Genomic DNA, 24,492 nt, shown 5'->3' on the forward strand with positions numbered 1-24,492 from the left:
AGTTTTGTGAGATCCATTTTGTACTCATCCCCTGTTCAGCAGATTATGAGTTTTTAATGAAGTAGCGAAATAATAAATATAAAATTTGCTTTCCAATTTGTGACACTACATCAGCAGTAGTGTACTATTAACAGTTACAAATTGTAGTTGTCAGTTAACATCAATCTATTATTTTCATTTTACTTTTGTATCAGTCAACTTCATCATTTATCCATTCATGTCCATTGTGCATTCTGATGGACAATTCCAGCAGGATGATGTGACACTCCACACATCATGAATTGCTACAGAGTGGCTCCAGGAACACTCTTCTGAGTTTAAACACTCTCCAGACATGAACATTATTGAGAATATCTGGGATGCCTTGCAACGAGGTGTTAAGGGATCTCCACCCCCTCGTGATTTTATGGATTTATGGACAGCCCTGCAGGATTCATGGTGTCAATTTCTTCCAGCACTACTTCAGACATTAGTCGAGTCCATGCCATGTCATGTTGTGTCACGTCTGCATGCTTGCGGGGACCCTACACAATATTAGGCAGGTGTACCAGTTTCTTTGGCTCTTTAGTGTAGTTCTGTAATGGAAGTAAATGAAAGGTACACATATGATTCAGGCTGTAAATAGAAAGTAATAGCATATGCAGAACAACATTGAAAGAGAGCAGCTGTGTAGCATTTCGGGCCCCAACCAACAGAATAAGCAATCTGCAACTGGCAGGCTAGTAAAGAAGAACGGGGGGGAAAAAAAAAGTTTGAGAAGGCTAAGTGTGCTAATAGAGGACTCAATGTAAAATGACCAAAACTGGATCCTGTCCTACTCAAATGGATTCAAGGACACTGTCAAAATGCCATTGGAATTAATACAGAAATAATTAAAGTCAATGCTTGTAAGCTAGCACTAAAGTGGAACTTAAGGTACTTTAAGAGTGAAATTGGTTAGGGCTACAGGTTTATGAAGCATCATGGACTTAGCATGTGAACCAAAACCAAAATATCTCAGGAAGAGCCACAAGAAAATGAAAATGTGGATGAAACTTTTCTGACATTTGATGTGTAGACCTGTTGCCATTAAATGTGCTAAAAGTGTAACTGTAAAAGCATATCTAAAAACAAAGAAGATGTGACTTACCAAACGAAAGCGCTGGCAGGTTGATAGACACACAAACAAACACAAACATACACACAAAATTCAAGCTTTCGCAACCGACAGTTGCTTCATCAGGAAAGAGGGAAGGAGAGGGAAAGACGAAAGGATGTGGGTTTTAAGGGAGAGTGTAAGGAGTCATTCCAATCCCGGGAGCAGAAAGACTTACCTTAGGGCGGAAAAAAGGACAGGTATACACTCGCATCCATGCGCACATACACAGACACAAGCAGACATTTGTAATGGCCATTACAAATGTCTGCTTGTGTCTGTGTATGTGTGTGTGTATGCGAGTGTATACCTGTCCTTTTTTCCCCCCTAAGGTAAGTCTTTCTGCTCCCGGGATTGGAATGACTCCTTACACTCTCCCTTAAAACCCACATCCTTTCGTCTTTCCCTCTCCTTCCCTCTTTCCTGATGAAGCAACCGTCGGTTGTGAAAGCTTGAATTTTGTGTGTATGTTTGTGTTTGTTTGTGTGTCTGTCAACCTGCCAGCACTTTCGTTTGGTAAGTCACATCTTCTTTGTTTTTAGATATATTTTTCCCACGTGGAATGTTTCCCTCTATTACAACTATAAAAACAAGTTGACATGAAAAAATGTACTACACTGTTGTCCTCTCACATTGTGCTGATGAAACTAAACTTAATCCAGTGATCATTTTCAAGTACAAAACAGTGCCAAAACCTTCTGAAATACTGACACGTGGTGTTGTTCACGTATATGACAATGGTTGGATGGACAAGGCTGTTATGAAATTACGGATTAATAATGTGTGGGAGAGAAGGAAAGATGCTTTGTTGAAGAAGAATTCTCTTCTTATGCTTGATCATTCTCATAATCATTTGAAAAATTCTGTGAAAGAGAAATTGCAATAGGGAAATACAGAGCTTGCAGCTATTCCGGGAGGACTCATTTCGCAATTGCAACCTATTGATGTTTTGAGAAATAAATGATTTAAAGTGTATACGAGACAGGAATGAAGCAAATGGATGATGGATGTGTTAAATGATCCCTTGAAATGAGACGTCAGGACAACAGTAGGTTTGTTCAATTAATTTCTTTATTCTGGCCCTCAGCCATAGTACATCAGGGACAACTTGGTGGAGGTGCCCAGTTGCCTCTCATGTAAAGCAATACATGTCCAGCATTCCTGACAGCACAAGGATGGCATCACACAAATGCTGCTGTCAGTGATGACAGTGCAGCAACATAGCTGACAATGACTCTGAACTTCCACTAGCAATCAGGCGGCTCCCTTATGGCTCAGGGCAGGATGCCCTGTTTTATGGTTGAACAGCAGACCCCGTACTGCATTCCGGGATGTTTCTCCAGGTGTCACAGGCCCATGGCATAGTCGGTGATATTCAGATGAGACTCATTTAGCACATAATCTTACACATTTCCATAGAGCCCGTTACCCTGATCCTTAACTCAAACACCATGGAACTTATTTCATTACCAGGCTTGTTGCGCAATCACATGTAACACTCTATTCCCAACTTTAAAGCTAAAATGAATCAATTATTCTTAATACTACCTCCTTGTCCATTTGGCTTGCTTCTGCTGCTTTTATTCTCCGGACATCCAGTCCACTGGAACCTCAACTATGGCTGGGTCCAAGCTCAGTCCTGTGGTTCATCTTCTATGTACCAAAATAAGGACTACACTCAGCAGAACACTTCCTACTGTAGTCGTTGGTATAACAATAGTCACTATTGTCTCCTTCTGGTATGGGTTTTCTCAACACGAATTTAAATGCTGCAACAAGGTTTCCTCGGAGACTCGTCCCTCCTGCTGGTCCAGAAGCATCTGTATAGACTGTGTTAATTCTGGCTCTAGAGTATGATTTAAGCTGGTTAGATTTGCAGCTGGCAGCACTTCCAAGGACTCCTGTGGCCAGTACAAATGCAGCTGCGAATTATTCAGGTGAGCTATCCCTGAAATTATGGTGGGCAGATGAAAGTAGGCCCCATTCCATTTAATAACAAATCACTCACTTTTAAATGTAATAAGCTTCTACTGCTTAAAACAATGAGCCACTACTACCATCTTGTCAGACCTAGAGTACAACCAATGCGCCTTGTCCAGCTGAAAATACAACTCTGATATGATCACTTCTTTATTGCATTTTCTTACCTCCAGTTGTTCCATTAACAATTTCACTGTGGAGAAATCCTGCCCCTCTCTCATTACCATTATCCCCTTGGTGGCATTTTTGTAACTTCATTTCCTCCATTTGTACATACCTTTACTTGTCTCTTGCAGTTGACAGTCACTGCATTTTTACTCTTTCAAATTTCTTCAGCATTCCCCACTTGGCGGGATATACACTTATGATGTGTTTGTTTACCTTCTACTGGTGTAGAAACAAAAGTGTAAACTTTCTCTCTATCAATTCTCTCTGATACTGTGGCTACTCAGAAACTGAAGAGCAAGATTTTGTGCTCATGTTTTAAAACCAACCTCAGCTCCAGTGGTATTTCCTTCAGTATTATCCTTAGACCCTTGGAATACAGCTCTGGCAGCAACAAGCGTATCGCTATCTGACCCCTTACAGCCTGCCGCATAGCCTCTTGTAGCTCTATTATTTTCCCTCATACTTACCAAACACTCCTCTATGGACTGCATCCATTTTTCATTACTACTTCCCTACCTAAGACTTCTGCCTCAATTTGTAGTTCCCTGTTGTTTTGATTAATATGTAATATTGCTACTTTTCTGCTTAAGATATCTGCATTTCTGTGCTTTTTCCCAGGTTTATGTGTGACTTCCAAACCAAATTCACATAGTCTTACTGCCCATCGTGTCAACCTACCGAAAGGATCCTATAACCCCAGCAAACATTTTAATGCCTTATTATCTCTTATTACTCTAAACTTTTTAGTGTACAGATAACATTAGATATATGTGATTCCTTAAATAAAGCTTAACATCTCTTTCTTTGTTGCAGAATAATTTCCTTCTGAGAATTTAATTGCATTGAAGTGTATGCAATTGGATTTTCTACACCTTTTGCCTCTTGTAACAACATACAGTCAAGTGCATTGTTTTATGCATTACATGATAAAACAGATTCTCTATTAAAATCGAGAATATCAATATTGGAATAGATGTTAAAGCTTCTTTTAGCTCCTTAGAAGCATACTGCCATTCTTCTGACCCCTCAAATTTAATACCCATTTTTAACAATCATTTCAAATGTGCAATATCTGCAAATTATTTTATGAACTAGCAGTAATAGTTTGTGCATCCCAAGAATGATTGCAACTCCTTTACAGATGCTAGTACAGGAAATTCATGTACAGGTTTAATTAATATTGGGTCTGTTCAAAATGGTTCAAATGGCTCTGAGCACTGTGGGACTTAACATCTGTGGTCATCAGTCCCCTAGAACTTAGAACTACTTAAACCTAACTAACCTAAGGACATCACACACATCCATGCCCGAGGCAGGATTCGAACCTGCGACCGTAGTAGTCGCACGGTTCCGGACTGAGCGCCTGAACCGCTAGACCACCGCGGCCGGCTATTGGGTCTGTCTTAACCCCATCTTTACTTGTGATATGACCTAGGTATGCTATCTCTTCCATCACAAAATTACCCTTCTTCATACTCAGTGTTAATTTCATTGCTTTTGGCCTTTGGAATACTTAATCGCTATGTATGCTGTTCTATATGACTCCCATAGATGATTACGTCATCAAAATACACTAAGCATTGCAGTGGTTTCAAACCTCTAAGTACTCCATTCAGCAGTCTCTGAAACCATTTCAGGTGCATTTTTTGATCTGAATGGCATACTTACAAATTTGGTAGGGTCCCCAGGGTGCCAGACATTGTTTGTGTCACTCCTATGGTGCAACCTCTGTCTCATGCTAACCACTCTTCAGATCCATTGTTGAAACATATTTGCATTGCCCTAAGCTATAGAAGGTTTCTGTGATGTTTGTCAAGAGGTAGGCATCCATTATTGTTTTCTCATATAGGTGCCTGTAATCAAAGAAATGCCTTTCTTTTTGTGTGTCACCTAGTGATTTTTTTGCATGGTCACTATTCCTCCCCCCCTCCCCCCCATGGACTATTACTTTCTTCAGGTATTCCACCTTTCAGCTGTTGATCATTAAATTGCTCCAAAATTGGCTGCAAGTACTTAGGTATTCTGAAAATTGGCAGCAAGTAATAAGGTATTCGGTATCGTGATTCATTTCCCATTGGTATGTGGTGCTGTATAATATGTGTAGCTGGTAATGGTCGTTTTGGAAAAATAAATCCTTAAATTCCAGAAGCAATTTTTCATCCATTGCCTGCAGCTTCCTTCTAGATGCTTCATTTTTCCTTGTAATGCTGTTTCAATGGTGTCTCACAATTATCTATGGCTAACATCCCACATATACCATTATTCTTCCTCAAAGATGTCCATATTAATGATTAACAACCATTTTGTTAATCCAGTGTTGTATGTGCTATCAATAGAAGCAGATACCTTTTTTCAGTCTCAATATATTTCATTCTTTTCTAATGGTTCTACCACGCACAAAATTCCTACCGGCAAGCTAGACTCAACACTGACTGAAAGTGATTTTCTAGTACTCTTACATACAGTCATGTGAATCAAGCATTAGTGTGGTTGTTCATGGTTTAATTGGTTCATCTTTTGCTACAGACTCACCTCGTGACATCGCTACACTGGCAATGACTTCACCTAACTACAACCATTTCCACCTTATGTTTCCAAAGACTGATTATATTACAATGCTGATATAACAAATCTTGAAGTGTCGGCAGAAGTGCCAACACCGTGTTGTTTGAGGAAGCCGAAATGCACACTATAAGCTCACGCAGGCTGGCGTGAGGTCTGAAACAGGATACGTAATGAATGCTATAAAGAAAAGTACGTAGCTTCTGGAATACTTAACTTTAACCCATAATTGTAGAACATCGCTCTTGATGATACATGCACATGTAGTAAATATCAATTGAATATGGCGCCTTGCTAGGTCATAGCAATTGACTTAGCTGAAGGCTATGCTAACTATCTTCTTGGCAAATGAGTGTCTTCGTCAGTGTCTGTTGCTAGCTATGTCGGCTGTACAACTGGGACGAGTGCTAGTAAGTCTCTCTAGACCTGCCGTGTGGAGGCGCTCGGTCTGCTATCACTGACAGTGGTGACACGCGGGTCCGGCATATACTAATGGGCCGCGGCCGATTTAAAGGCTACCACCTAGCAAGTGTGGTGTCTGGTGGTGACACCACAAATCTAATTGCAGAATCATGTTATAGCCATCACTCATGTGTGGCATAATCTCTGCCCATTGCTTAAATTGAACTATATCCAGGCAAAAGTCTATGTCCATTGATCCTAATAGTGTGACATCTTCATCCCCAACTCCACATAATCTGTATGGTGGTGGATCCCATTGCTTATATTTCACCAGATCACCACTGGTGACTGAAACATGCACCCTTGTGTCCAGTAATATCATGCAACTCTTTCTTCCTACTATTCCTTTTATTGCACAATCCTCCTCTGCATATGGTTTCATAGCATCCAGTCTTACTGGAAAGGACCGGTCATGAACCTGAAGTTGCACTGATATTTGGCACCATATTCCGGCCTGGTTCAGTATTTCTAAAACTATTAGTTCTTCTTACTTTATTCACATTACCCTGAGGCAGACAACAGTGCCTCCTTACATGCCTTGTTCTTCCACACCTGAAACATTATATATGAGCTGCAAATGCTGTCCATTTGCCCTGCATTACAGTCAGCAATTCGATCTCCTCAAACTCTATAGCTAATTGCACTATTGTGCGCAAATCTGTTGGACCCCTTTCCACACACATTTAGACATTTCTGGTACATCCATTAATTTTCCTTATCCTATCTGCAAACTGTTTCACACTTTCTGTATTTCCCTTAGTTATTACCTCAAATTGTTCCGTTTAGTGAAATGATAAGTCAGGGTGACCATGGATTTGTTCAGTTAATTTCATTAATCCAGCCCTCAGCCGTAGTACATAAGGAACTGCTAGGTGGAGGCATCCAGTTGCCTTTCCTGTGAAACTATAGATGTCCAGCATTGCCGACAGAGCAAGGAGAGGGCCAAGTGTGGTATCACTCGAATATTGCTGTCAGTGATGTCTCTGGCTGTGACTGTGGTGATAGCACATTAATACAGCTGATGATGGATTTGAACTTCCTCCAGCAAGGGGATCCCTCTTGATTCAGGGTGGACTGCCATGTCTTGTGGTGGAACAGTGGACCTCCCATACTGCATTCTTGGATCTTGCTCCAGGTGTCACAGTCTCATGGAGTAGGCTGTCATACTGCGACGAGAATCATTTAGTACACGAATGGCTGAGTACTTGCATGCTCCTGACTGTGTTCATGTAGGGCTTCAGGCACGTACTCTTAAACACTTCTCTGGTGACAAGTGAGGAAAGACTTCAGTCTTTCCACTAGCATTTTGCAGCATTGGCTGTTGCTATACCGTGCCCAGCTGGCTCTGCTTTGCAATGCAAGTTGGCTGTGTTTTGCTTCACGGTGTGTAACTCTCTCCCCAGCCTGTGACTGGCTCTGTTGCAACTCACTGCTCTAGTATATTTTTTGACTGAATATAGTCAATACGCTACAATGAAACCCAACATAAATTCACACCAAAGAGAACTGAAAATGACCCATAAAAGTGTGCCAGTGGATAAAACAGTTGTGGTGTGGAGTGAGAGATGACATTGTTGTTAAATCTTTCAAGGAGTGTGGCATAAGTACTGCTCTCAATGGCAGTGAAGAACATCTTACATATTAAGAGGACAAAGATGATGATGAACAAGAAGTATGATTTTCAGGGATTTTAAAGGTCAGTTTGGTTTTATAAACTAATAAGTTTTTTAGTCTGGATTTTCAGTCTAATAATAAAAATGGTAAAACTGTTAATTTAAAAAAAATTGTAAAAATTAATGTGCATCTTGTAATCCGTACATACAGTGTGTAAAATATGGTACTTGCAAGATAACAGCCTAGAAATTGATCCAGCTTGGAAATTATGACCATCATTCTAATATTTTGCATTTACAACCAGCTGAAAGTACAGCTTTTAACATGCACATGAACAAATTCTCTCGCTCTTCCCCAGTGGATCTGCATAATGCTGGAGCAACAAGTACTGTATTGTTGAGGGAGTAGAAGGTTTGTGATATACTGTTTTTTGTCATTTATTTTATGTTTTATTCATTTTGTAAAAGTGTGTGGTCTCTAACTTGTAACTGGTGGCAGAAATCTACTTGCTTGGAACATTCTCATGTTGCAATTCACAGATGCTGTGTAATTGAATGAATGTGATGTTAAAGTAGTAGTATAGCACTATTTTGCTATTAACAGTGCCGTTGGATGTTAGTGTCCTTAGAATTTACAGCTGGCACTGTTAAAGTGAAGTTCATTTTGCGGGAGATGCACTATTCTTAATGTGATTGAGATGATTTAAAATGATGATCAAAAGTAATTCTGAATTTGGTTAGGTTATTCATTTAAATTCTGAGGTGTGTGTGTGTGTGTGTGTGTGTGTGTGTGTGTGTGTGTGTGTGTATTTCTTCAGAATATAGATACAATGATGCTGTTAAAATAATACACTACTCATTCTGAAAAGTAAACCACACAGAAGCAGTGGATTGTAGCATGCCACAATAAGACGGCTGCAAAACAGTGGAACTATAATTAGTGATTAGTGATTAGTGATGCATGTAGGCCCAGTACTGCTGTCTTTTGTGTGACAGGCAGGTGAGCATGATGCAGTGGGTCAAACACGGTTTCAGAAACAATGAAAAAAGCATGCCAAATCTAAACGAATGCAAAATCTCCAAGACTTCTTTTACAGAAGCCTGAAATTGAGTGGACACTTTAGTGAGAGATGCTTATAGTTGTTTTCACAACAAAACTTCTTCTTGAAACCTGGCAGAAAATCCAGAGACTCTCATCATATGTGAAGTATGCTAGCAGCAAGACACAATCAATGTCTTATCTGCACAATAGTAACTGAAATATTATCAGTGTAAGTGTGCTAAAGCAGAGTTACTGAACACAGTGTCCCCAAAGCAGTGAAGCAACTTAAATCACTTAATAAAAGCAAGTCTTCTGGTCCTAACTGCATACCAATTACCATATTTACTCGAATCTAAGCCGCACTTTTTTTCCGGTTTTTGTAATCCAATAAACCGCCTGCGGGTTAGAATCGAGTGCAAAGTAAGTGGAAGTTCTGAAAAATGTTGGTAGGTGCCGCCACAACTAACTTCTGCCATCGAATATATGTAGCGCTACACTAGCATGCGTTGCAGGCACAAATACTGGCGCTAAAACCTCTGCGTCAGTGAATAAAAAAAAAAAAAAAGAGGTGGAAGACGAGCTTTTATCTCCATCCCAAGTTTCGACCATTGCACTTTCATACGTTATCCAATGAAGTAAATAAAAAATCCGTATTGTTCATCTTTGAATGTAGCAGCATTTCAATGTACTATGAAACTCCGACTGGCAAGACTGTTTGGGATGTGTGTGTCAATATGGCCAACTCTACGTTCTGAATTCTTTCTTACCTGTGAGAAGAGATGGTTGCTAATAGGAACTTTTATGAATTGTGATTCACATGCAGTATTCTCTTCATCATAAGAATAATATGAATAAAACATTCTGCCATGTATTCTTTCATGTTTGCTGCTATCTCATTTAAGTCCTGTCTGCCTAATAAACTACGAAACTAGAGTGAGACAACAGCAAACACTGAAGAATATACATACAGGTCATGTTTATATTTGTATTATTTTTATGCCTAATAGTGATACAATCAGAAATGAAGCACAGCAGTTGACTAGATTTTTAAATCTAAGATGACTCTAATTTCTTTGCAGAATGTAATGTACTAAAGAGGCATCTGCAAAGATTTTGAAACAGAGAAAAATTTTTGCTGAACTCTCATTCAGAACATCTTCTATCATACACAGTCTATTATTTGATTCTCGTTGATCATTATCAAAGAAAGCAGCAGTGTAAGTAACAACAAATAGCAGTCCCTTGCCATTGTTTCGCTAATGAGACGATTCCTCTCTTTTTTTATTGTAAGCGGCAGTAGCACGCACAAAAGCAAGCGATGCCGCGAGCGACGACAGGTCGTAAACACTCATCATCAGAATGCGACAAACAATGCATGACATAGTACAGTAATGCATTTTCATTTAGAGTGGTGTAAACACCAATAACAAAGAGAACAGCACTTATCAGATCAAAGAAAAATAAGGAATCAATTCGAACTAGATGAAGCACGTGAAAAAGGAAGGGTACCCGTATAAATAAGGATGGAGCACCTGATGCATAGCAGTGGCTACCTGGTAAAACTTAACTGCTAAGCTTACAACTCGAACCAAACTACTGTAGCTGTATCATCATTCATTCGACCTAAATTGTGTCTCATATTACAATGGACCAACTTTGTTTCGATTTGGAGGTGGGATCTAAAACTTTTCTCTCCCGTTGAATTTCAAGTCTCAAATTTCAGGTATGGCTTAGATTTGGGAAAATTTTATTCCTTGATTTCGAGTCTCATTTTTCATGTGCGGCTTAGATTCAAGTGCGGCTTAGATTCGAGTAAATACGGTAGGTTCCTTTCAGGGCATGTTGATACAATATCTTCATACTTAACAATCATAAACAACTGCTCACTCAATGTAAGATCTGTACCCAACAACTGTAAAGCTACACAGTCACACCAATGCACAAAAAAAGGCAGTACGAGTAGTGCACTAAATTATAGGCCCATATCATTAACATTGATATGCAGCAGGATTTTGGAACATATATTGTGTTTGAACATAATGAATTACCTGAAAGAGAATGTCTATTGGAATACAGTCAATACGGATTTAGTAAATATTATTCTTGTGAAACACAACTAGCTCTTTACTCATAGAAAGTTTGAGTGGTATAGACAGAGTATTTCAAATTGATATTGTATTTTTGGATTTCCAGAAAGCATTTGACACGATACCTAACAAGCAGCTTGTAGTCAAATTGCATGTTTGTGGAATATCATATCTCGTATGTGACTGGATTTGCATTTCCTGTAATAGGAGTCACAGCTCATAGTATTTGACAGAAAGTCATCGAGTAAAACAGAAGTGATTGCTGGCATTCCCCAGGGTAGTGTTACAAGCCCTTCACTCTTCCTTATCTATGTCAGTAAAGTCATCAGAAGATCAAAACAAACTGCCAACCAATACAGAAAAGTTATCTGTATGGTGTGACAATGAGCATTTGACCCTAAATAGTGGAAAGTGTCAGGTCATCTACATGAGTGCACTAAAAAGAAACCATTAAACGTCAGTTACATGATAAATCACTCAAATCTGAAGGCTATAAATTCAACTAAGTACCTGGGAATTACAATTACAAACAAATTGGAAATAACAGATAGGAAATGCTGTGGGGAAGGTGAACCAAAGAGAGTGTTTTGTTGGCAGAAAACTGAGAAGATGCAACAGAGCTACTAAAGACACTGCCTACTATATGCTTGTCCTTCCTCTTTTGTGGTACGACTGTGCAATGTGGGATCGTTGGCAGGTGGGATTAATGGAGTACACTGAGAAAATTCAGAGAAGATCAACACATTTAATATTATCGAGAAATGGGGGAGAGAATGAGACTGACATGATACAGGATTTGGGGTGGACATTGTCAACACAAAGGCATTTTTTGTTGCAGCACTATCTTCTCATGAAACTTCAGTCACCAACTTTCTCCTCTGAATGCAAAAATATTTTATTGATACCAACCTTTATAGGGAGGAATTATCGTCATAATAAAATAAGGAAAATCAGAACTCGCACAGAAAGATGTGTTTATTTTTTCGACACACTGTTCAAGATTGGAATAATAGAGCATTATTGTGAAGGCAGCTTGATGAACCCGTTGCCATGCACTTAAGTGTGATTTGCAGAGTATCCATGTATGAGGTATGAGGGTAAGTCAATTATTATCCACAAAGTACTAAAAAATTTTATTGTAATAAAATAGGAAACTTACAAGAACAACAATTTTCAACATAGTCTCCTTGCGTTTCAGTGCACTTGGTCCATCATTGTACAAGCTTCCTGATGCTCTCATAAATGAAGGTTCTTGGTTGAGCTGCGAGCCATTAATGCATCACTTCTTTCACTGCTTCATCCAAGGCAAATTGATGGCCCCTTAATGCCTGTTACAGTGGACCAAACAAGTGATAGTCAGAAGGGGCAAGATTGGGACTTTATGGAGGATGATCCAGTACTTTCAAATTGGAGTTTCTGGAGCGTTTCAGCAATGTGGGCAGCAATATGTGCACGGGCATTGTCGTGCAACAACACAACACCTTTTGACAGCAATCCTCGGTGTTTGCTTCAAATTGCAGGCTTTAGCCTAGCAGTAAGCATCTCACTGTAATGTACACTGTTTATTGTTGGGCCCCTTCCCCATAATGTTCCAGTACTGGACCTTGTGTGTCCCAAAAAGCCATAAGGATCAGTTTTCTTGTGAACAGCTGGGTTTTGAACTTTTTCTTGCATAGTGAATTTGGATGTTTCCATTCAAGACTGTGCTGTTTACCACCCGGCTCATAATGATGGATCCATGTTTTGTCACCAGTAATGATCCTGTCTAAGTTGCCCCTTCGTTACCTATAGTGATCCAAAGTTTTTTTTGCAGATGTCCAAGCGCGTTTGTTTATGCAACTGTGTGGAATGTTTTGAGACCCTTCGTGCACAAACTTTATGTAATCCAAGTCTGTTGTGGATGGTTTCATAGGCAGAACTGTGACTAATTTGCAGAAGATGTGCCACTTCATCAGTAGTCAATCGTCTGTCTAAGAGAATCATTTCACATTAACACTCAATGGTTTCTTCATTTTGGCGGTAAATGGCCGTCTGGCTCCTTCATCGTACGTAACACTTGTGTGACCATTTCGGAATTTTTCAATCCATTTGTAGACACTCTGTTGTGGCAAAACACTGTTCCCCTACTGTACTGAAAGTCTTCAATGAATTTTGCGCCCTGGTATGCCTTCTGACCACAAATAACGGATCACTGAATGTTTCTCTTCTTTGATGCAAATAGACAGAGGAGCAGCCATGATTAACAGCATGGCAGCGATAATGAAACTAACCTAGCAGCTTGAAAATTGCAAAGATATTACAACAAATAAACAAAACATGCGTTATCAGTGTAAAATGACAGTAATACCAAAATAAACAAAAATATAACTAAATTGCAGATAATAACTGACTTACTCTTGTAGATGTAGACTCAGTTGGTGCAGAGTTGTCTTACGAAATGGAAATTTTTAATCCAGTGCCACTATGCCTTGCCAGTTTTGCAGGGTGAAGTATTGCCATGTGAGTTTGTTGAAATGGCACAGTATCATTGGTATCCAGGAGGTAATATGTCGTTCTGCGACATTGCAGCTCAAACAGGACACACTGCTTCAACAGTGAGGCAGATGTGTAACCAGAGGTGATGGGTATTGGGGGACACAATGTGATCCTATCATGAGGTGACAACCATCTTGTTGGCTTGACCATAAGGGACAGAACAGCTTTGAACAGAGTGTTGGTGTGACTCTGGAGCCCTGCAAGGACACATCTTTGTTGACAGTTCAGCACTGTCTTTTTTGGGCAGGACTGGTGACATGCATGCCATTGCATTAGCTTCTATCGACCAGAACCCAGCAATGCTGCAGACTGCAATGAGAACATGTAAATGATGGCAGTGGTGTGGTGAGTGGCAAAACATATTAGTTGCAGAGGAGTCCTGCTTGAACTTTCTTGCCATGATGGTTACATAAATGCTCAACTCTCCCTTGGTGAACACGATTGGGCAGACTGTATTGTTGAGCAGCACTGCAGACAAATGCCAAGTGTGATGGTTGGTGTGCCATTGCATGTAATGTGCAATCTCACCTTCTATATCATGAGGGCAATATGAACAGCTAGCACTACAACTGGAAGGTTTTACAGCTCTAGGCACTGCCTCTCCTGCAGACTGTTCCAGTGGTTCAAATGGCTCTGAGCACTATGGGACTTAACATCTGAGGTGAAGACTCCCCTAGAACTTAGATCTACTTAAACCTAACTAACCTAAGGACATCACACACATCCATGCGTGAGGCAGGATTCGAACCTGCAACCGTAGTGGTCGCGCGGTTCCAGACTGGAGCACCTAGAACCATTCGGCCACAGCGGCTTGCGCAGACTGTTCCAAATGTCATATTTCAGCAGTACAATTTCCATCAGAATGTGACAAGGAATGTGCAAGTTTTCTTTGAAATACAATGGGTACTACTGCTCCCCTGGCCTGCCCATATGCCTAACATGTTGCCCATTAAACATGTCTGAAATATGGTCCGTCGACAACCTGTTCATTCAAGTCCTCCTGCAGCCACAGCTGATGATGATTTGTGGACACACCAACAAACCACAAGGCTGAGTGTTTCCCAGTGGCATATTCAGGCACTCTTTGATTCCATGCTCTGGCGTTTAGCAGTGTTGATTGGAGCACATGATAGTGCTACTCTGTACTGAATTTCCACAGTCACAGTGCATTTACAGGTCTGTAATGCTAATAATCTGTGTAGTGTGAGGTCCATAATCAGTGGAATAAATTTCGTTGTAGGGTTTCAATTTTTCCAAACAGTATTGCATTACATGTACATTCACACACATACTCGGCAAGCCACCACACAGTGTGCGGGTACCCTGTGCCATACGAACTGTGTATATGTCTTAGATTGATATATTATGTACTCATATTACTTTTCAAGAATAACATGTTCTGAAACAATATGTTGAGCAGATGCCGACATCCCCTCTCCTGTGCCCTTGGCTTTCACACGCCGCAAATAGGTCAGCTCTGGTTGACACTCCAGTGTACAGTACTTTGCACTCAGGCATCAGGCAGATGTGATGGGAAAGAGGAAGTGAAAAAATAACTGGTGGACACCCAATTTTAAAAGCTGTTCATTCAGAAGGTCTTAACTGCGTACTATCAGAATTACAGCCAAAATTTTCAAGTGGTATCCATTGCTTTGGCTGATACATTGCAAGTACGCTTTTCTCGTCTTAAAATAAGGGTCTGAATTGATAAAAATTCCTCCTCGGGTTCAAACCCCAGTGTGAACTAGTTGTAGTCTGTTGTTTGTTCTGACATTCAATTCACTGCTTTATTCTACAATATATTAAACAATACTGTGTTTGTAAATAAGAGGTTACAAAACTGTCCATCTCCAACATTAGCAGTATTTAGAATAAGCAAATACAAGGAAATGTTTCTATATACACAAGTGTCATATCAGTGAGATATAATTTTCTGCTCATTTACGTGGTGCTTCAAGTTATTATGTAGCGCATTTCAAGTTTGAATTACAGCTAATTTAAGTGGTCACACATCTTGATCACACTGCATAATACTTAATTTGTCAAAGTAATAGCTAAACACAAAGTCACTAAGGAAAAAGGTAACAGTGCAGTGTGCTTTGTTTTTTGGTATGTGCCATTGTGGAGTATATTTAGTTCTGGTCAAATTAATTGAGTAGTTTTAATCAAATTGTGGATACTCCAGATCCAGTTGAGTTCCAGACAAACTATATGTGTTTGCTGTACAGTTTGATATATTGTTTATGGTTGTGGCATTGTTGGCTTAAGAAAAATATAATTTCTTGTTATTGCAGTCATTGCTTATAAAAATTATTGAATTAAAAACTGTAGAGTGCTACACGAAGTTGAGGTAAACAATTTGATATAACACTGTTATATTGAAAGTGATACAATGACAGTTGGCTGTGCATCTTGTTTTTGAGAGATAAGTCAGCATAATTATAATTTTTGATTTTTTGAACACTTCTTTTGTTGATGTTATTCACTTACTTTGGCAGCAGTCATCTTTTGTTTGTCACTGAGATGATGAGCATATTTAAATGTGTGAGAAAAGTTCCATTTGCTATCATAGCATTGACTTTGGAAAAGTCCTAAGATTCCTTGAAGATACTACTGCAAAAGCTGTATGAATATGGATTGAAATGCTGCCTCATAGTTGCTGTTGGCCTTTTCTCACTGGCAAGTATATTCAATGGATAGCAGGTTTTGGGCCTTCTTCTTGGCTTAGGACAATCAGAGTTCACCAGAGCAAAATATTAAATGCAATTCTGTGCATGTTACAAAATTAAGTGGAAAATATTCATTGTCAAGCAACCCTTTGCATCAGATGCTGGATTCACATGACTATCTTACCTGTAGTATATGAAAGTTTGAATGATGGATTAATTTTCAGTTATCATATTTATTTGTCCAAATTAATTTCCAGCGCTCCTTACAAAGACTTGATACCATATTTTATGGACTATATGACACACTTTTTCCATCAAAAAACTGCCTTCAAAATTCAGTTCTATCTTACACTCGAAATTAATATAAATATGCCCAGTGTTTGATTTAAAATTCCCATTACTTATAAAAATGGCCAACTATTCAATGCCACAAGAAACTTCTCTGATCCTGGCTGCATTGGATTTAGCTGGCAGCAGCAGTGCACCGATGTGATGAACATGAGTTGCGGGGATTCAAATTCTTGCCAAAATTGTCTTCCTCCCGCCCTGCCATCACAAATCTAGAAAACTGTCTAGCCTACGGTGCATCAATGTGGTCTACAGTGCAGTGAACTTGAGCTGAAAGTGCTTTGTGTTATCAGTAACAGTACAACTTCTTTTTTAGCAGCTAGTTCTGTAATGGAAAAAAATAAAAGGTATTCATATGATGCAGGCTATAGATTGAAAGTAATAGTATATGCAGAAGAACGTGGAAATAGAGGAGCTAAGTAGCATTTTGGCACTCCAGCAACAGAAAAAAAATTCACAATTGGTGGGCTTGTAAAAAACAGAGGAAATGATGTAACTAAAAATGCAAATAGATGACTAATGCAAAATGGCCACAACTAGATAATGATATATTGAAATGAATTCAAGGGCACCATAAAAATCACATTCGAATTAATACAAAACTGATTCAAATACATGGTTGTAAAATAGCTCTAAAGTGGTAATTAACAGATCTAAAGGGTGGAGTTGGTTGGCATCAAGATTTATGAACCATCGTAGACTTTACATGCAAACAAAAACCAAAATATCTCAGAGAATGCCACAAGAGTATGAAGAGAAAATACTGTCTTTACAGTGCCTTATTATTCAGTGTCAAAAGAAAGTTGGGATGGACAAGGCTGGTATGAAGTCAAGGATTAACAGTGTGGGAGAGAAAGAAAGGTGCTTTATTGAAGAAGAATACTCTTCCTGTGCTAGATCAGTTCATCAGTCATTTGTAAAATTTACCATGAAAGAGAAATTGAGACAGAGAAATACAGAGCTTTCAGTTATTCTGGGAGGACTTACTTCACAATTGCAACTTCTTGGTGTCTCAATAAATAAACTATTTAAAGTATATTTGAGAACAGATTGGAACAAATGAATGATGGGTGAAACCCGACATGAATTCATGCTGATGGAGCTTCAAAATGGCCTGCAATCAAAAATGTGTGTCAGTGTCTACAACAGTCATGGTCTAGAGTGAGGGAAGAGATAATTGTCAAACCTTTCAGGAAATGAGGCATAAGTAATGCTCTCGATGGCAGCAAATATCATCTTATGTATGAAGAGGACAATGGTGGTGGTGGTGGTGGTGGTGGTGGTGGTTGTGGTGGTGGTGGTGAGGAGGAGGAGGAGGAGGAGGAGGAGGAAGCTAAGATGACAGTTTTCAGGAATTTTGAAGGTCAGTTCAGTTTCATAAACTAATAATGTTTTTAGTCTGGTTTTGCAATCCAATAATAGAAATGGTAAATATTTTTATATTGTTTGAAAATTAATGTGTCTTATAGTCCATAAAATATGGTAGTTCTTTTCTTTGAATGGGTTTTGATTTGATCAGATGAGCTCACATCACACACTGTAGTTAAGGATTTCTGCTGCCATCCGGAGGGGCACCGGATTGCATAGAGCAATCTGCATGACAAAACAGTGGTTGTACTCTGACACTGTTGTTTATTATTTACTTTGTTCATCTCACCATGGGTAAATACAGTACTACTGCAGTAGCAGTCAAAAGTGTTTTGTAGAAAGCGTTAGTTACAATTACATCAAGATAAAAGTGTGCAATAGAAAAATAACTGCCAGTGGATAATTGAAAATTATGTAATTTTAATCCATTTACTATAAATCTACATATAATTTAAACAAAGTTACATTACATCTAAATAGAAATAACAATTCTGATGACTCAAAAGTGATTTGTAGGTCTTACATACATATAAAACTATATTGGAATCTCAAGAACAAATTGCCAAATCAGTGATTTGCTACATAGCCATAGCCTTCGATCACAGCTGCACAGCTAATTGGCGTTGAATCCACAAGCTATTGTTATGGGTCAACTGGGAGTTTCAACCACGTGTCCACTAAGGTACCAGCAAATTAATCCTTGTGCGAGTAGCTTCTATTGTGAACACTTTAATTCAGTGCATAGTAGAGGTGTTCAGTTCACTTTATATCCAGAATTTAATTCAGCGCATACTAGAGGTGTTCAGTTCAATTTATATCCAGGCTCTGGCTTAGGCACTCCAAAAGTTTGATATTTTGATCTGAAAAGGATTTTTTTTTTTTTTTTAGAGAGGGGTGCATTTTGCGTTATTGTCCTTCTGAAATGTCCAATTATGTGACATATTCCTCTCCACACATGGAACCATATTCTTTTCTGAAATGTCACTGTACAGGAAACAAGCAGTTTGGTCTTCTGTTTCGCCTAAAGGACCAACACCTTCCCTAGAAAAACACCTCCACCACCGTGCTTAATGATCTATACCTGATACCTCTTTGTCCTTGTAGCCTTTTGGTCAGCATATACACTGCACACCATCAGAAGAAAATATATTAAATGTACTGTTGTCACTCCATAAAACCTTAGGCCAATCTGTAGCATTCCAAGCTTGGTGTTTCTTTGTAAACTCTGTTGTGTCATTACTTTTTGAATTTATGAATGGGTTTATGTGACGGTCATCTAGATGTAAATCACATGCTGCTGAGTGAATTTTTATGGTAGACGCTTGTAAGTTTAGCTTCAGATGATCCCTACTTTTTTGAGCTGTTCCTCTTGAAACAGCAGCTGATTGCTTACAAATCATTCTGTTCTTCCTCCTTGTTCTTTTTTGAGGATGACCCGAGCTTGGCTTATTAGCTACTGTTACTTCCTGTTTTTACCACTGACTGTGCACATTTGTTAGTTGTGATATGCCATAGACTCTAGCAGTGCTAGACATGCTACCTTCCAATCTTCAAAATGTGCAAAACAGCTTGTCTCACATCAAGCGAGTGTTCTGTTTTAGTATATCTCTAGTCATCATTACAAGTAAACAAACGTTGAGTGAATGCCCAAGTAACAATAGTTAATGAATACTATACCATCAAGGCAAGTTACATAATACTTTTGAGCTAAAGGAATATTTACTTACCTTGTTATTGTACGACCTTGCTCGTTCACTAGATATGTAACTGCAGCAGCATGAAGCTTCTCATGGAGTGACAGTTATGTGCATTGCTCTATTTTGACTGTATGCCAGCAGTCCTGACAGCATAACTCCACAACTATAAAATACTTCTGAGCATTGCTGTAGCCCAGCATAACACTCTGGATACTTACTTTCCTACATATTTGCTTCTTTTAAATTGAGAGACTCTTGGTACTGCTTGCAGTCACTTTTTTGCAGTACATATATCGTCATTGTGCTTTACTCGGAAGCTATTACAAATGTGGAACTAAAATTTTCCATTCTCTAACATTACAGGCCAGCGAAGGTTTCACATTTACTTATGCTACTCCTTCATCTGTTCACTTTTCTTCCCCATCCTTCTGACGTCCAATTTCTACCTTGTATTTTTGGAAATGTTTTGTCTTGGGAGACTTCGTGACCTTTCATTTCTGTTTACACATTTAGTTTGGTCCTCAATTTCTTGCTTACTTACTCCACTTTCTTCTAGCTCTTTGGCACTTTCCTAACCCAGTGAGCTCTTTTAAGCTTTATTAATACTGCACAGTTTTTCTTGACAGTATGCTAGGACTGATTAGTATTCTTTGTGTAATGTTGTCTGCAGTTTTTTACTATTTGTTTTTGTAAGGTTTGTATTGTTTCTAAATTTATTTGGTTATATTGCTGTTCTGTTTCCTGATATCTTTATTTTTTCTGAATTTTTGCCACCTTTTATTGATCCTAAAATAAGTGTTTTTGGGGCAGATGTGCATTCTGGCAAAATGATTCCCTTAGAAGTTGGAAGCTTTGCAATTTTAGAGAATGAATTTTTATTATAAACATCTTTTGTTAAGTAAAATGCAAAATCCATCTTTCATAGTCTTGCTCTTGTGGCTTCTTTTCCCCACTAATGGCTGGGTGATTTCTTGTAGATACTTAAATTGCATTTTCCCCGATACTCCCATACTTTGTACCTGATTTGGATGTTGCAGCCTTGTTCTTAGTTATTACTGCTTGTTATCAGAGGAGATTTTTAGTCATGCTTTCCCTACTGTTTTTCTTTCTCTCTATTTTTGTGCTTCCTCTACACTGCCAATAGTGCTAAGTCACCTACAAAAGTTACAGTGAGCTTTGACATTATCTGTTTTCCTACCAAGTATTGCTCCACTTTTGATATTACAGTCTGACAACCTCTCCTGTTCAGTGATTTCTTTTTCAAGTATAGACTGAAACAAGAATGGATATAGTCCTTTGATTTGGGTAAAGTCTGTTCTTGTCTCAAATGGGGCTGAAAGTCTTTTAGGAGGACTTGTGTTGTCTTCTGTATTCCAGATTCTTTAAGAATTTTGAATAAAATTGGTCTTGCTTTATTGTAATAGTCTTTTTAAAATTTACAAATATATTCAATAGTATTTTGCTCTTTCACTTCTTTCTTATTAATTTGTTCTTCACAGGACATATCTGTCCTAAGCCATGCCTGATATCTCTTGTATTGTAGAATTTGGGCTGTTATGTAATTTTCTCCTCATGCTTTTCATGGCATTTTTTTTAATCATCTGAGAATATGGTTTATCTTAAATTCATTATCTTTTTGGAATTATGCTTATTGGCAGATGAGCCATCTGATACTCTCAAATCATGTTATTTTAGCAATGTGTATGTGTGTGTATGGGGGGGGGGGAGAGGGGGGGGGGGGGAATGGGCAGAGGATTAGCTGCAAATAACTTCTCTAAAGTCTTTTTCTTACCAGTGTTTCCTTTTTCCTTACATCCATAGCCAGGCAGAAATTTATCCATGAAAACATTTTCTCCCTGGACTGTTATTCAATGTATTATCAAAACTGCTATTTTGGCAGTTTCTCAAGTGATAGCTCATTGTGGTGTCTGGCTGTTTCATAATTCCTTTTCAGACAACACTTTCCTTGTGTTAACCGTGTTTACAAATTCCATACTGATAATAAGACAGGGAGTCTTTGTCTTCTATATGCCTGCAAAATGACATAGCATTTCATGCAATAATATCTATAAAAGTCATGTCCTACTGTGCTTTTTAATTTATACTCCCCATGCATCAGGTATGACATTTAGTAACTTTGACTTCATAGTGAGGTGTCACTTGAGAATGGCATAACAGTCAAAACTCCAGTAGTGAATAAATACATTTAACAGCCATTTAGGCAGGAAATGTTTTAATCTCCATTGTCTACCAGTTTGAGGATTAAAATGTAATAAAATTTTTATATTTTATCTCTGGTACGTCATCAAATTCTTCTTAACATTGTTTTCAAAACTGTTTTACTTTGTCTCTGTTATTCTTGTTATCCTGGTTTATTGGTGTGTGGCCATTAATTTTGTCTGTCTTTCATTTGTATATTAAAATGCTACAGGGAGAGTGTGTTTTTTAAGGCACTGAAAAATTTGGAACTGATTGTAGTACAGATTTTCCATTTATGATTGCAGAGCCTAGTCTTGGGATAGCTTTATGTATTTTTTCCTTGTTTTCCCTGTGAACAATATATAATCATGAGAAACTGGCATTTCTTCATCGGTGAATCTGATATTTTGTAATGGTAATATTTTAATTTGTAGCAAATATACAATGTCAGACAGTACTTTCAGTTTGCTAATATTTATTAGTATTTGTATATTTAATGTTGCAAGCTTGTACTTAGTTCTGGGTTTGAATTTTACAGCTGGGTTTAGAATACACTCCTCATCCTTACAAGTTATTTTGGAGCTGCCCAGAACAAAAAAGCCCAGATGGGTCACTTGTTATGATGTATTCACCTCTCTGTGAATAACAATTTTCATAATGAAATAAGTAAAAGAAAATTTTCTGCAAGGCATAAGTGCATGACAGATGAAAGACATCTTTGGCCACTTTTCTTTTGAGTCATCTAGTGGGAATTATGGTTACAACTGCCCTGCTGGCTTGCATAGTTATTTACAGGATCAAAAACGAATGGTGGAATCAAGTGTGAAGTCACACTGATATTCTGTTTCAATAATGACAACATTTTGCATATCATGTTTTCTTTAATGATATTTTCAAGTTTCACATACAGGATCTTACGGACTAATCAGATGTTGGTGGGTGTTAGTAGAATTTTATTTATTTACTCTTATCAGTTGTGAATCACTGGACATTTCTTGAAATATTTCAGGTGGCAACCTCAACAAGCTATGCATCCAGTAGTGCAAGGTAAGTTTTCATTATTTACTGCATGTGGAAGTACTTCAGATATGAAATGCACTTTTAAAATTATTCAGTATTACCAGTAAGCTATGACATAACAAGGCAGTACAGTCAGTAATGCTATTCTCTACAACAGTCATAATGTGATCATTTCTGAATAAATAGAACCAATTTATAATATGCATACAGAAAAATGAAAGTTCAGGTGGAATATCAGCAGCTGTAGTGTGCCTAATACAGAATGTCACATAAAAAAATCTCAAATTCAACAAATTCACCTTGATGGGCACTGGCTAATGTTATTCAACTGTAAAGCAAGTAAGAAGAAAGGGTGAGTGGCTATATATCAACAGACTGGAGCTAATTCCCAACCATGATACTTTACAGAATATAGTGTTGAACATCTTTTTCAATGCTTTGCTGCAGTGATGCTCAGGAAACACACAAGCTTGTAGTATTGACAGTTTAAAGGCCCTCATCAAGAAGTATCTTAAGTAGCTGGAGACAGTTTCAGTAAGGTTATGAAGGCTTAACTAATTAATCCTCATTGATTGTGGAGTCAGTAATATTGTTACTCTGTCGCATATACCTAACTGAGGGCACCTGGATGATGTCCAGTTTCGAAAATCTGCCACAGAAAAATTCTCTAAAAAGACTAAAGGACCTATTGCAAGAGCCATTGACTATTTGTTTTGAGACCCAATGACCATTAGTGCTTTAGAAGTGGAGCCAAAGGCGAGTGTTTCACCCAACTGTGCTAATAAACGTGTACTGATCATTAGGTGCAGGTCATAGGAGGAAAGTATGTTTTCATAGGATCAAAATAACCCCCCCCCCCCCCCTACTCAGAGGCTCACCACACTTTGGTGAGTTTGTGCTCGGCCACGGGGCCCCCAGCCTTTGCAGCACCTCATCGTTCTATGTGCTGCATGTCCGTCCTGCTATTCTTTTACCCCATCCTTGATGTTCATGTTTTGGATGATTTCAGGAATGTGTTTCAATAGCATGGCATCAGAACAGTCCCTGATAGATTTTTTCCTTCTCTCTTTGTTCTCCATCTCCTCTCCTTCCTCCACTTTGGTGTTCAAGGTCTCTTTGATTCTTCTTCTTCCCTGTGCATTCCTCAAGGCCAGTCCATCTGACGCATGACAGGGAACTGGGTAATATGTAATTCGCAGCCATGGGTTGACAGATAGGTTGGTTGGTCTGTGAGGAGGGGACCAAACAGTGAGGTCATTGGTCCAATTGGATTAAGGAAGGATGGGGATGGAAGTCAGTTGTGTCCTATCACAGGAATCATTCCAGCATTTGACTGAAGCAATTTAGGGAAAACCTAAATCAGGATGGCTGGATACGTGTTTGAACTACTGTCCTCCTGAATTTGAGACCAGTGTGTTAACCACTGTGCCACCTCGCTTGGTTGACAGGTAGGGTTCGCTTATACCCCTGGTACAGGCCAGGCACAGGGAGAGCTGCTTGCCTGATCTGTTACCTCCCCAGATGTCAGTTGGTGCCTCTGTACGGAGACATGAGGTGTGAACAGTCATCTAAAGTGGTTGAGCCCCCCTCTGAGGGGACTCACAGTT

The 24,492-nt window shown here is 38.8% G+C and overlaps 1 protein-coding gene across 1 annotated transcript in view; it reads left to right on the plus strand.

Moving 5' to 3' along the window:
- The window catches only part of LOC124719835, a 178,562-nt gene that overhangs the window by 58,635 nt on the left and 95,435 nt on the right, over positions 1-24,492 (plus strand). Inside the window, exon 5 of the mRNA XM_047245022.1 lies at positions 22,875-22,912. Within this exon, the coding sequence (XP_047100978.1) occupies positions 22,875-22,912 (38 nt within the window). The remainder of the gene's footprint in view (positions 1-22,874; positions 22,913-24,492) is intronic.

The sequence above is a fragment of the Schistocerca piceifrons genome, chromosome 11 (assembly GCF_021461385.2).
Source record: "Schistocerca piceifrons isolate TAMUIC-IGC-003096 chromosome 11, iqSchPice1.1, whole genome shotgun sequence".
Classification (NCBI taxonomy): domain Eukaryota; kingdom Metazoa; phylum Arthropoda; class Insecta; order Orthoptera; family Acrididae; genus Schistocerca; species Schistocerca piceifrons.